Source organism: Schistocerca cancellata, chromosome 5 (assembly GCF_023864275.1).
Source record: "Schistocerca cancellata isolate TAMUIC-IGC-003103 chromosome 5, iqSchCanc2.1, whole genome shotgun sequence".
Classification (NCBI taxonomy): Eukaryota; Metazoa; Arthropoda; class Insecta; order Orthoptera; family Acrididae; genus Schistocerca; species Schistocerca cancellata.
This window is the reverse complement of record NC_064630.1, coordinates 836,406,329-836,420,304: the sequence shown is the minus strand read 5'-3', so window position 1 is coordinate 836,420,304 and position 13,976 is coordinate 836,406,329. Positions and strand designations below refer to the sequence as shown.

At 46.6% G+C, this 13,976-nt stretch overlaps 1 protein-coding gene across 6 annotated transcripts in view; it reads right to left on the bottom strand.

Annotated features, from left to right (window-relative positions):
• Positions 1-13,976, bottom strand: part of LOC126187518 (neurexin-1a) — a 2,258,738-nt gene that overhangs the window by 1,084,375 nt on the left and 1,160,387 nt on the right. For all 6 annotated transcript variants that reach the window (XM_049928650.1, XM_049928652.1, XM_049928651.1 and 3 more), the window contains exon 5: positions 11,103-11,263. In XM_049928650.1, the coding sequence (XP_049784607.1) occupies positions 11,103-11,263 (161 nt within the window). The remainder of the gene's footprint in view (positions 1-11,102; positions 11,264-13,976) is intronic.

The window sequence follows — 13,976 nt, the reverse complement described above, 5'->3', positions numbered from 1 at the left end:
GGCGGAGGTTCGTGTCCTCCCTCGGGCATGGGTGTGTATGCGTTTGTCCTTAGGATAATTTAGGTGAAGTGGTGTGTAAGCTTAGGGACTGATCACCTTAGCAGTTAAGTCCCATAAGATTTCACATACATTTTTGAACAATTAATGGATGATTTACGATAAATAAGTGACTGCTCCGCCGTTTGTGTCAACATAATGTGATTTTACCTGCTTGTAGCTGTAGGACAGTTTTCCAACCTCAGTTTTCATCCTTTAGCATTGATATTCGTAATGCCCAGACCGTGACGCGATCCTCGATAACAAGATGATTTATGAGCTGTTTCAAAACCTTACAATTAATACAAGGATACTGGTGATTTTTTGTAGTATGCAGTCCCTCATTACTTTTGGAGGAAAGCATAGAATAGTGACTGGACTGTTTTCTTTTATTTACCCATTTTATTTGGCTATTTGGATTTTACATATCACGAAAAGTATAATGCAAAAGTCTGTCGGGGTGTTAGAATTTTTCAATCTTTGTCAGATGTCTACGTTTGTTACCGGAAATAATAGCAATAAAAAGGTGAAAATCGGTTAATCGGTTATTTGGGAAATCCGTTATTTTGGGCAGTTTTCACAGTCAGCTTAAATTAGAGGTAAAAAGAAAACAGCTGTTTCATCGATAACCGCCATTGCTATGCCCAGTCTATCGACAATGTAAAGGTGTTACGGGAGCTCCGAGCAACGCATACGAGACAATGCAAATGGACCCAAATGTATTTGAAGGAGTGTGTGATTCACTGTGAAGAAGGGCTGAAGCATATGAGAGAATATTGTGGTAACCATATGCAGCATTGCTGTAGTGTCTACCTCTCCGTAACAGACAGGTGAGAACGAGAGGGCAGATTGACCCATATCTCAACAGGTATATCAGTTCTGTCCAATACTCCCAACTGAGTAAGACGTGACACTTTTTATGCACACATTTTGTTCTGCAACGAGGTCAGAAATGTGCCGTTTTTGTATAATTATGTGACGTGATTGAAGTCGGTGATACGGACTTTGGCTGAAACGAACGGAAGGTAAAATAAAAGTATAATAAGCACTGGCGTTCAGTATACTATGAGGTGTATGTACGCCACACGATTATGCAGTGTGCACACCTTCTTTACATTCAGTTGAACATCTCGTGCATGCTTTCAAACATTCGTAAAGACGAAAGAGGAAAAGAACCTCGTTAGTTATTATGTAAGTAAACACAACTCATTCACTGTCTACGCTTTCGATTCAGTACTGGCACTGTACTGTGTAGCCGTCTGAAGAATATTTTGCAGGAAAGAGGTGTAGAGGATGTTAGTAACACTTTAGACGCCGCCTTGTGGATGCATACCGATGCGCCAAGCCACACGTCTGTCTGGCCCGCCTCTTCAACCCGCCTCTTCCCCTCTTCCATCCCCCTCCCCTAACCATCGACTGCGCCAGCCCCTCCCTCCAACTGCCGCGCCACGTAGCGCTGCTAGCGCCTCTGTCTCAAAAAATGGCTCTGAGCACTATGGGACTCAACTTCTGCGGTCATCAGTCGCCTGGAACTTAGAACTAATTAAACCTATCTAACCTAAGGACATCACACACATCCATGCCCGAGGCAGGATTCGAACCTGCGACCGTAGCGGTCTCGCGGTTCCAGACCGCAGCGCCTAGAACGGCACGGCCACTTCGGCCGGCCGCCTCTGTCTCATCCCCAGTCTGTTCCTCGAGACGCCGTGCAGGACGCGTGAACGTTGTCGGTGTCGTTCTCACACACCCTATATTACTCTTCAGAGCGTGTCTTTCGTAAGTCCCGACGAACACAATGGGAGTGCGCGAAAGAGACTGGAGTAGGCCGCTGCCTGTGCCGTCGCCGCTCCACTGTGTGGGTGCCAGCGGCTGCACTCAGTTGCGCCAAACTCGGCAGTCGGTACGTTTCCGAATAAACTGCGAAATATGTAAAATTTACCAGAGGCCGCAAAATTTACGCCTGTGTGATGTGGATAGCCCATTCTTTCGGACCACTGCAGGTTTTACGACCTTTCTCTGTGTGTATGTAATATAGTCATCCTCTTTGTTACGTAACGCAATGTGTATTTGTTTCCATATTGTGGAACAGAATCCATTCCTATGGTGTTTCACCTGCTGCTAACTCCCATCTGTTAGCAAAGCACACGACTGAAAAGGTAGCTAATTAAAAGGGATGCAGTCTGCGGTTATTCACAATCCGGTTGGCTGATTGACAGTTGCAGTGCGTTGTCCTTCGTCATCCCATATTAAACTGTAATGCTCCAAAAAAATCAAAAATAAAAAATAAAAAATAAAAATGAACGACTCCTGATTTCTGTGATTATCCTCAGATCAAACTGGTAAGGAAAGGTACGATGGAAAGAAGAATAACGATAGCTGATTTTTTTTTTTCAATAATTCAGATGTGGAGCGCAAAATAAGGAAACAATGGAATATTACGGATATATCTTCTATACATAATTTGTTATGATTTTTTCTCTTAGTTATTTCAGCAACTACAGTATATCTTTGCATACCTGCACTGTCAGTAAAGACGAAGCGACAACGTTTGGTATGATTGTCGATATTACCAATACCAATTAATGCAATGAAAGTTTACATTCTTTGATTCCTTCAGTGAATCTCCAGTTATCTCTCTGGCTTCGAGGAACTGAAAAATGTTGTTTTACATCTGGAATTTCATTTGTTAATTCGGGTATGCAACAATTGCAGTCGTTCGGTACGGTAATACCAACATCGTCAGGCAATCATAAAATATGGTGTGCTTAGCGCCTATTCTTTGTCAGTTTGTTCTGTTCGTACAGTAATTTTCTCGGTCTGATCGTATCAACAAAGCCGGCCGGAGTGGCCGTGCGGTTCTAGGCGCTACAGTCTGGAGCCGAGCGACCGCTACGGTCGCAGGTTCGAATACTGCCTCGGGCATGGATGTGTGCGATGGCCTTAGTTTAGATAGGTTTAATTAGTTCTAAGTTCCAGGCGACTGATGACCTCAGAAGTTGAGTCGCACAGTGCTCAGAGCCATTTGTTTCAACAAACTGTTGCTTAGCTATTCTGGACGCGTAGTATTAATTTGTAATTGTAGATTACAACCCATTTATTCTGAAGACCTGTTTACAAACAGACGGAAAATAGATTGTATGTTCATAAAACACAGAAAAATTACTCAAAATTTTTCGTTAGCAAATTCGTGTACTAGCTGAAATAATGAACACAGTAGCCGCTAATACGAGATGGGCAGTAGTGAATCGTAGGACTCGGACTGGTGAATGACTAGACACTCAGGTGATCTACTCCGCAAAAATTTTGTGAAAACGTTTCAGCCTCGTCTTTTCCGTCAGATCTAATTATAGTGTAACTATTTAAAAGGTCGTGTTTCCAATAAATGTTTAAAAGATATTCCTGTGCGTATGGGAATAAAAACGTATCATCGCATGCATAGTTATGTCCTATAATAACTAGGGTGCAATAGTTTTCACTGTCCTCGCAATTTTTATAATGCGGAGTTTTATAAGAACAACTTTAAAAACGTATTCCACAAACTGTAGTTCTGGCAAAAGTCATTCGGAAACATCATCGTGATATGGAATTTAGTGCGTATGCATTAGATTCGGGATGCCAACAAGTTAGTGCTTTTCGTCGATCCCTTCCACCGCTGTAAAATATTTAAAAAAATACTCATCGCGATGGCACTGCACTACTGTGGTAGCGTTGCAACGTATGAGTATGAACTGATGGGAAACGTTCCTGTTCAATACCACGCAAATGTCCGTCTGGTAGATAACAGTCATTATTTGAAGTAGGGCCAGAGGAGTAAATTCTAACGATAAGGGTCTTCGTCTTCACTACAAAATATAGCTGATGTAAATATTCGAATTGGTTACATGCAGCGTGGAATCCGTTATCGATTTCCGCTCCGGAGGATGGTTTTAATGAAGGTAGCTGATAGACTTTCCAGTTCTCCATCAGTGTCAGCTGCTCAATCGAGTATTCATTGCCGGCTCCAGGAGCGGTGTCAGGCCGATTGTGTTGCATTCACAGACGATCTCGGGATCCTTCCTGACGATAGAAACACAGCTGCGCACAAAACACATGTACTAAAACAGAAATCAGAAAAGGTTAGAGTATAAATTTCCTTTGGAAACTTGAAATGTGTGTCAAACATCAGGACAGTCCTCCATCATCTGAGTACGAGGCAGGCAACAAGGAAAGATGTGACAGCTTTAGAAGTCTCGAGAGAGCCATTCGACGGAAAACTGGCGAAACGAATGTCGAGAACACGAGACGGGAGATGTTAGTTGCTGCCTTTCGCAGGACGCGCGCTCTACACGAGGGAAAAGCCATCTTAAGGGGAACTAAACTAAGGCACTGAAACACTGCAACTGAAACAGACGGGGTGAACGCCTACGAATGGAAAGAAAAATCTCCGTCAGGATAATGGATCTAATTATCGTAGACAGGCAGTCTAACTTTTGAGGTAGAGAAGGAATGCACCAAGAAACTGAATGATTAAGCGAGTAAATTAGGGAAATATGCCTATAATATTGTACAGTCACTTTATTTACGATCGATGTTGAACGGTTGACCGATTTTTAAGATCCTTCAGCGAGGTTAGAAAAGGATCTGTATTCAGTGGAAGAGACTCTCCAGACCGGAGGAAGAATGGTTCAGATATCCGATAGCTTTAAAAGACGCGATGAAGGACAGAAACTGAACCGAGGGCGAACAGAGGAAAGAGGGCACGCTGTCACAGAAACAGTAAAAGGATTTTGGGTTAAAGAGAAGCCTTCCAGTGACGTGTATTTGTTAATTAAGATATAATGTAATAGTGTTATTGGATGAAATAGAATGATCAGCATCAGATGACAGCAGCTAACAGAACAGTGTTTTTAGCTTGTTGGCCAGCAGAGGTTTCGCTGTTTCTGAGGCACGTATGTGGCCTCGCCGACACAGTGGACTGTTCCGACCTGCGCTGTGTAGTCTGGGTGAGGTAGCAAGGCAGGAGGGCGTGGGCAGTGTGTGGCCTGCAGTGGCAGCACGCGCGAGGGCGACGCCGCGAGTCCCTCGGCTGAGCTGCAGGCGCGAAGGCCTAGGCGCAACGCCTCGACTACTCCGACACGCGGTCCAGGCAGCTCGTTCCGTTACAGACCTGCTACTCCTCCACGACTCCTGTAATGATGTGGCTATTGAATGGCAGGACAAAGCTCGCTTTACGCGTGCACAGACATCTCGAAAATAAGAAATTCGTGTGAAGAGATAGATTCCGCATTTCCAGATTTCCAAAGGACTTCCTGACAGTGGTCAGCCAGAACATCGTGACCACCCACCTAAGCGCCGGTATGCCACCTCTGGCACGGACGACAGCGGCGACGCGTCGTAGCGTGGTTGCAGTGAGGCGCCGCTAAGTCGCTGGAAGGAGTTAGCAGCACATCTGCACACAAGTCACCTATTTCCCGTAAATTTCGTTGAGGTGGCCGATAACCTCTGACGATCACATCCCACAAGTGTTCCATCGGGTTCAGACCTGGCGAGTTAGGGGGGGGGGGGGGGGCAGCAATTCAATTGGACTCGCCACTGTGTTCCTCGAACCACTCCACCACACTCCTGACCTTGTGATAAGGCGCATTATCTTGCTGAAAAATGGTCAGTGCCGTCGGGAAAAATTGTCGTCATGATGGGGTGTACGTGGTTTGCAACCAGTGTGCGATACTTCTTGGCCATCGCGGTGCCTTGCACGAGTTTCACTTGACCCACGGATGCCCAGACCATAATGGAAACACTCACAGCTTGTCTGCATTCCGCGGTCCAGTTACCCAGGAGCTATTGTCCTGTAAGACGATGGACTCGCACCCTCGCATCGACACGATGAAGAAGGTATCGAGATTGGACAACTGTACCACAGCGCCAATGTTCAGCTCAGATGGTCACGTGCCCATTTCAGTCGTAGTTGCCAATGACCGATCCGTCGTCAAGTGCGAAGGCCCATCGTTTGAAGTTTCGGTGCAGTGTGTGCTCAGACACACTTGTACTTTGTTCAGCATTAAAGTCTGATGTTAGTTCTGTCACAGTTGGTCGCCTGTCCCGTTTTACCAGTCCGCCGAGCCTACGACGTCTGTACACGGCTTTGGTTTCGCCGAGTATTGAACTCACTACAGCACTCTTGGAGCACCCAATAAGTTGTGCAGTTTCCGAACTCCTCTTGCCACGCCTCTGCCATCGCTCAAACTCGGGCAGATCGTGCCCCTTCCCCATTCTTCACAGGGACAGTGCGTTCACCGTGTGTGCGTCTGGCTAGCAGTCATTCTTCGCAAGGTGACGATCCCGTCGCCTCGACAGGTTTATATCGATAGTAGTCTGTGGTCATAGTGTTCTGGCTCGTCAGTGTACACGGGACGGACATAAATATAGAAACACCAAAAACGAAACACATTACCGAGCCTAACACTATGTAGGAAACTCTCAACAACTTCCATCCGTCTCGGAATCCGTTAATACAGGCCCTGTGTGGTTTTAAAGGGAAACTTACAGCATTCTTTCGGCAAATAGTTGCAAGTTCAGGTAACGGTCGTGATGGTAGATAACAGCAACGCACTTTTCTGTCCAAAGCAGATCAGAAAGGCTGAATAACATTGAGACTGCCGTCTGCAGTGGCCAGGGGAGACACGACAATTCACGCACGTGCTCACAAACCAGCACGATGCGAGCTGTGTCGACAGCAGGTCCCTGCCGCCTTATAACACACCACCACATAAACACTGCAACATGAGCCAGGCCTGATCGGTCACACGGCCACACAGTCCTCGTCAGTAATGTGACGATGCTGAGTGAGTGCGGGGCCCGTGGAAGCCACGACGCGGCTGCCCAACTCTTCCACTCGTGCGGATGTAACCTCGGCCAGAAGTTAGCGCGAAACAAGACTCATCTAACCGAATGACTTTTTGTCGTTCCTCCCGTGTCCAGACTTTACGGCTTTGCTGTTGCGTTCATTTGCATTACTACTGAGTGGTTTTTAAATTCGAGCTCTCGCTGCGCGATTCCCTGTTTCTGGAGCTGCCGTCGTGTCGTTTCGGTGCTGACGGGGTTTATAGTGCGACATGCAGTTCTGCGGTGAGTTCTCGCCACAATGCTCTCGGATGAGCGTCCCCACGTGAAGGGGTTGCCTGTCCTCAGGCGCCAGAAAGGCCTCGTGAAGTCACTCAGCTGAACAGGTGTCCGAGCCTCCGACTGGTACGTTTCTAACGTGCTCAGTAAAGGTTGCGTGGTTATCTCCGAGGGTGCTTCCGAGCTCGGGGCGTCAGAAGGATCCTTCGCCGTGTTACTCACGCGCGTGTCAACGTTGCACCCCTCCGTGATAACGCCACAGGAGGCCGCGAAACCGAAGTGCTAAAACCGTCAGTACCCACTGCTGCTTGGGATCACGTTCAAATTTCGTCGAACGTATCTGAAAGGCCCCTTGCGCTCCCACACTCTGTACCAGAACAAACGCTGCGGTCGTACTACGCTCCAAAGGGATACGATCACGTCGAGTGCGGTCGCAGGGCCACGTTGTTTTCTGGGAAGGGTCGATCCATCAGGGCGTATCGGCAGTGTCAAAGGTTTTCAATAATTTGTTACTGTTGCTCCTCGCGCTGCCAACTGTCGTTCAGGACCGCAAAATGTGTGGGAATCGACTCTTCAGTGCGAGGGCTGGTTGCCACTTAAACCACTTTCTGAAGAGTGTTTAAGTCGATTCCAAAAACGTGATTTCAACGCTAGGTGTCGCGATTCCGACCGCCACCGCAGAGCCGTCGAAGAAGGAGTGAGGGGATGTGACGGCCTTCCTACTGTGTGGGAATAATTGTGGCACTGTTTGGAGCCAATGTGATCTGATTTACCCTCACATCAACTTGTGGCCTGTGGGCTTTTTTCCGCACGTGTCGACCCGTTGCTGTTTGAAGTGTCGCCGAGCCTGACGGACACGTCACACGGATCCACGCTTTTGCACGATTACAGAGGAAGGTTGTAGACACCATTGAGAGAAATCTCAAACGTGTGCTTCGCAATGGGTGAGAATTAAGGGGTTTCGGAAAAGTGATACTTTTTTTTTGCGTAGTGGAATACATCACGGCGTCCCTACCCGAGTGTTCGACTCGCCTGACTGCCACGAGAACATCCCAGTGCAGTTTCTGTCTGGCGGGAGGGCTGTAACTGTAACGCCACGTAGCGCCAGCTAGGAGATGCTCGAACGGGACGCAGCGGCCCCGTCGCCTGGAGAGGCGGCAGCGGCGGCTCAGCCTCGCATCCGCTCCATACAGCACCCGGCGACGCTGTGCGGCAGAGGAGGACACGACGGCGGGCGGTCCTTTGGGCCTCATTGCAGCGTTGGTTTCGATCTTGTTCCAGATACTGTACAAGAAAACTTACGGCAGCGGTACTGATAGTGTAGCTTCTCTGTCACACCAAATTTGTCCCACAGAAGTGGCATTGCAGAGTGTTCTTAACACCCGAAGAACCTCGCGACACGTAAAGCTCATGTACAGGCGTTTCGGGAATGAAATTATTTATCAGAAGCTAAAAAAAACTGTTATGCATCGTTGTACCTTTTATCGATATCACGAAAGGTCAACATAGTTTCAGGCAAGATCACTCTAAAGGACAAGTTATTTTATTTGCTTAACATGAAATCGAAATAGTTGAACAACTTCCGCTTCAGTTGAATAGTAGTTATTCTGTTACAGAGTAACTGGAAGGAGCACTACTGTGTTTTTTTGTCAAATTACTCGTAATACAAAGATTTTGGAGTATCTTGTTGCGACGTACACCGATGGGTCAAAACGATATGACCACTGCTTAACAGCGTGTTGGTCCACTTTCCGGACACAGTAAAGGAGCGCTTCTGCTTGCCTTGGGTTCTACAAGTCTTGAAGTATGTCGCACCACATGTCTACTCACAGGTCACTAAATTCCCGCAAATTGCGGGACACTGGTTTGTGGGCACGCAGCTGCCGTCCGATACGTGTTCCAGTGCGTAGACATCAGGGCCATTTGCTGGATAAGATATCAATGTGAGATCAGTCTCATGCTCCTCGACTCACTCCAGCTCGGTTCTGGCCTTGTGTCGCGGAGAGTTACCCTGCTGGAAGATGTCGTCGCCATGAGAGAAAACTGCAACCACGAAAGGATGTAGATTGTCCGCAATAATATTCAGTGCTGTCGTGATGCTTTCGAGTACTACCATAGGTCCCACAGAAGCCAAACTCAACGTAGATGATAGCATAATTCTGCTCTCATTGGCCTGCACCTGTAGCGCGGTGCACGTCTCAAGCAAGTATTCGCCTGGATGACGGCTTGTAAGGGTCCAACCATCGACTGGTGTAACAGGAAATGCGATTCATTACAAGGACGACGCGTTTCTACTGATCCACGGTGAAAACTCAGTGGTGCTGTGGCCACTACAGTCGTAACTGATGATGTCGGTGGGTCAACACAGGAACACGTAGAAGTTGAGTGATGTGGAGCTCAATGTTCGACAATAGCGTTTGATGGTTGTGCTCTGGAACACTTGTCCCTGCTTCAACATTGTACTGTGTCGTCAGATCTGCCGCATATCGCTGCCTAACCCGGATTACTACGTTTTGTGATGAGATGTGGTTGTCCAATAGCATACGGCCTTCTCGTTATTTGACTTTCCTTCGACCACTTTCCACAGGTGCTGGCGCCAGCAGTACGCCAACAGACGACAAACTTCGTTGTTGTTGTTGTGGTCTTTAGTCCAGAGACTGGTTTGATGCAGCTCTCCATGATACTCTATCCTGTGCAAGCTTCTTCATCTCCCAGTACCTACTGCAACCTACATCCTTCTGAATCTGCTTAGTGTATTCATCTCGTGGTCTCCCTCTACGATTTTTACCCTCCACGCTACCCTCCAGTACTAAACTGGTGATCCCTCGATGTCTCAGAACATGTCCTACCAACCGATCCCTTCTTCCAGTCAAGTTGTGCAACAAGCTCCTTTTCTCCCTAATTCTATTCAATACCTCCTCATTAGTTATGCGATCTACCCATCTAATCTTCAGCATTCTTCTGTAGCACCACATTTCGAAAGCTTCTATTCTCTTCTTGTCCAAACTAATTATCGCCCACGTTTCACTTCCATACATGACTACACTCCATACAAATACTTTCAGAAACGACTTCCTGACACTTAAATCTATACTAAATGTTAACAATTTTTTCTTCTTCAGAAACGCTTTCCTTTCCATTGCCAGTCTACATTTTATATCCTCTCTACTTCGACCATCATCAGTTATTTTGCTCCCCAAATAGCAAAACTCCTTTACTACTTTAAGTGTCTCATTTCCTAATCTAATACCCTCAACATCACCCGACTTAATTCGACTACATTCCATTAACCTCGTTTTGTTTTTGTTGATGTTCATCTTATATCCTCCCTTCAAGACACCATCCATTCCGTTCAACTGCTCTTCCAAGTCCTTTGCTGTCTCTGACAGAATTACAATGTCATAGGCGAACCTCAACGTTTTTATTTCTTCTCCATGGATTTTAATACCTACTCCGAATTTTTCTTTTGTTTCCTTTACTGCTTGCTCAATATACAGATTGAATAACATCGGGGAGAGGCTACAACCCTGTCTTACTCCCTTCTTAACCACTGCTTCCCTTTCATGTCCCTCGACTCTAAACTTCGTAGTTTTAGATATTCTCGATTCCAGCCGCAGCGCCACAACAATGGTCGCTTTTACAAAACCGCTTATGTCAGCGGATTTCCGCATTTGCGGCCTGTACCTTCGCTTTAATAACTGCCTATTCGTCACTCTCATCAGGGTAAACTACACACCAGAAAAAATGGGAACTGTAGATCTGCCTCCTACAAAATGGGAGAACCAATACTGGCCTCCAAAAATGTTTGACGCACCTTTAGGTAGGGAACCCAACTTACACCATGCGACCCAAACGATGTGATGGACTTGCATGCCTTAAGGTGCAGAAAACGTTTTTGGGGCCAGTACTACTCGGGCCAGCCTGCGTGGGCGGCCGCGGCGCCGCTGCCCCGGCTGGCGCTCGCTCACCTCCTGCATCTTGCGGTGCACGGTCAGCTTGTGCCACTGGTTGTCGTCGAAGCGCACGCGGCGCGGCTTGATGCCCAGCTCGGTGCGTCCGTTGCCCAGACTCATGGCCAGCACCACGCCGCCGTCCTTCAGCGCCACGTTCATGAAGTCGCCCTTGTCGCCTGCAACACCGAAGAGAGCCGCGTCACAGAGCAGAAGCCGCTCCACAAAAGTCAGTCTGGCACATCTGCATTAATAGGAACTTCAGAGGCGAGGAAGAAGCGATGCAGCAAATAAAAGACAGGTTCGGGTGTGGAATTTAAAGGAAAAAGAGGAAGAAAAGAAGATTGGGACTAACGTACTATTGTGGAATTAAAATTCACGCTGAACGGATATTAATGATAATAATCGCTCGCGAAAGTAAAGAAGAGTAGCAGGACGTCTCGAATGGCATGAAATCGACACTCTAATGAGCACGCACTATACACCGATAGCAACCCGAAGACAGATGGAAGTAACGAGGTAATGTCGTACCTCGATTTATAAAGCCGGTATATCTTTTAACATGGATACTTAAGTGCAACTGTACAACCGAGACCGCTTGTGACAGTAGCATACAGTAGTTGTTGCGACCGGTGAGTGATACCACTGTGTCTTAAAAAGAGAGCCGTAATTGGCTAGATGTGAAAAAATTGGACAAAACCATTTTCTTTGCACATGCCGGAATATAAGTCATAGTAACTTTATATTCAAAATATACGTATTTCAGACATAAAGTTATCGTTTTATGTGCACAGCAGTCGATAAATTTTGATATGCTCATACACATACATACACACGCACACACTGGCTAGGTGTTTCGATTCTACTCAGTTCTAGGAAATTATTTGATGTTCAAGTCTTCCAGTCAGCACTTCTGGAACACTCTGCCAACACTCTCTCAAACATGTGTTGCAAAACACAGGCATACTGCACTATGTAATAATCAACAGCACTCCCGCAGAGAAAGACATCACCGACAAAAGTTGGTGTACTGTAATCAACATCGTCGATAGCTCAACAAGCTAAACGTGTGGATCTGCTTAGGGGAACCGACGAGGGGACGTTCTGTGTATCCATTTCGTTACAGCCGTATTGCCCGCCCTCTTTGTACACTATAGCAGATTCACTTGAACCCTCACATTGCTAGATTGTGCATATGTTTACCGAATGAATCTGTCACCCCTTATGTTCGGATATACTCTTCAGCTCGTTGAAACCGACTGAGGTGGCACAGTGGCTAGCACACTGGACCCGTATTCGGGAGGACGACGGTTCAAATACGCGTCTGGCCATCCTGATTTACGTTTTCCGTGATTTCCTTAGATCACTCCAGGAAAACACTGGAATGTTTCCTTCGAAAGGGTATTGCTGACTTCCTTCTCCATCTTTCGCTAATCCGATGAACCGATGACCTGTCTGTTTGGTCCTTTCCCCCCCCCCCCCAAATCAACGAACCTTAAATGCGTTGAAACCACAATCCACAACGACAAATCTATCCTCCGCCTACGACCAGACAGACGCATTATTTTTACATGAATAGTAGTCTGATTACTTCCCACAAACATCTGATGATACATTGGAACATAAGCACAGTACCTTTACGTTCAATTACTAGCAGCATAACGTTTCTAACTTTCATTTATAGGTGTATATAAAAAACATATAAAACAATATATAATACGTAACACTCGCACCAATTGTATGTCGTTTTTGCACTACTCCCTAACAAAAAAACCTTCCATCATTACATATTTGTTGATGAATAAAGGATGTAATTACAATTTAAAGAAGCCCTAGCGTCTTTACTTATTTTATGTATGTCACAATTCCACGAAACCTTTTCGTATTTTTTATACCTGGAAATCCAGCCAACACACAGTAGCGTCTTATATATATAAATCCCAAATCGCGATTTTTGCCAGTGCGTCCCATGCATAGCTACTGTAGACCTACCTACCACTAACCAGATCATAAAAAATTTCCACTGGGCTAAGAAACACAGGTCTGCAAAAAAAAAAAAAATTTGTTGAAACTTGTTTGAAATTTCATAACTGATTTTTTCTACTTTTCAGGGCTGATTTCAAAAATCCAATCCATCTTTTCTATCACGTCAGGTTTTCTCACAAAAAAGGGACTACACTCCTGGAAATTGAAATAAGAACACCGTGAATTCATTGTCCCAGGAAGGGGAAACTTTATTGACACATTCCTGGGGTCAGATACATCACATGATCACACTGACAGAACCACAGGCACATAGACACAGGCAACAGAGCATGCACAATGTCGGCACTAGTACAGTGTATATCCGCCTTTCGCAGCAATGCAGGCTGCTATTCTCCCATGGAGACGATCGTAGAGATGCTGCATGTAGTCCTGTGGAACGGCTTGCCATGCCATTTCCACCTGGCGCCTCAGTTGGACCAGCGTTCGTGCTGGACGTGCAGACCGCGTGAGACGACGCTTCATCCAGTCCCAAACATGCTCAATGGGGGACAGATCCGGAGATCTTGCTGGCCAGGGTAGTTGACTTACACCTTCTAGAGCACGTTGGGTGGCACGGGATACATGCGGACGTGCATTGTTCTGTTGGAACAGCAAGTTCCCTTGCCGGTCTAGGAATGGTAGAACGATGGGTTCGATGACGGTTTGGATGTACCGTGCACTATTCAGTGTCCCCTCTACGATCACCAGTGGTGTACGGCCAGTGTAGGAGATCGCTCCCCACACCATGATGCCCGGTGTTGGCCCTGTGTGCCTCGGTCGTATGCAGTCCTGATTGTGGCGCTCACCTGCACGGCGCCAAACACGCATACGACCATCATTGGCACCAAGGCAGAAGCGACTCTCATC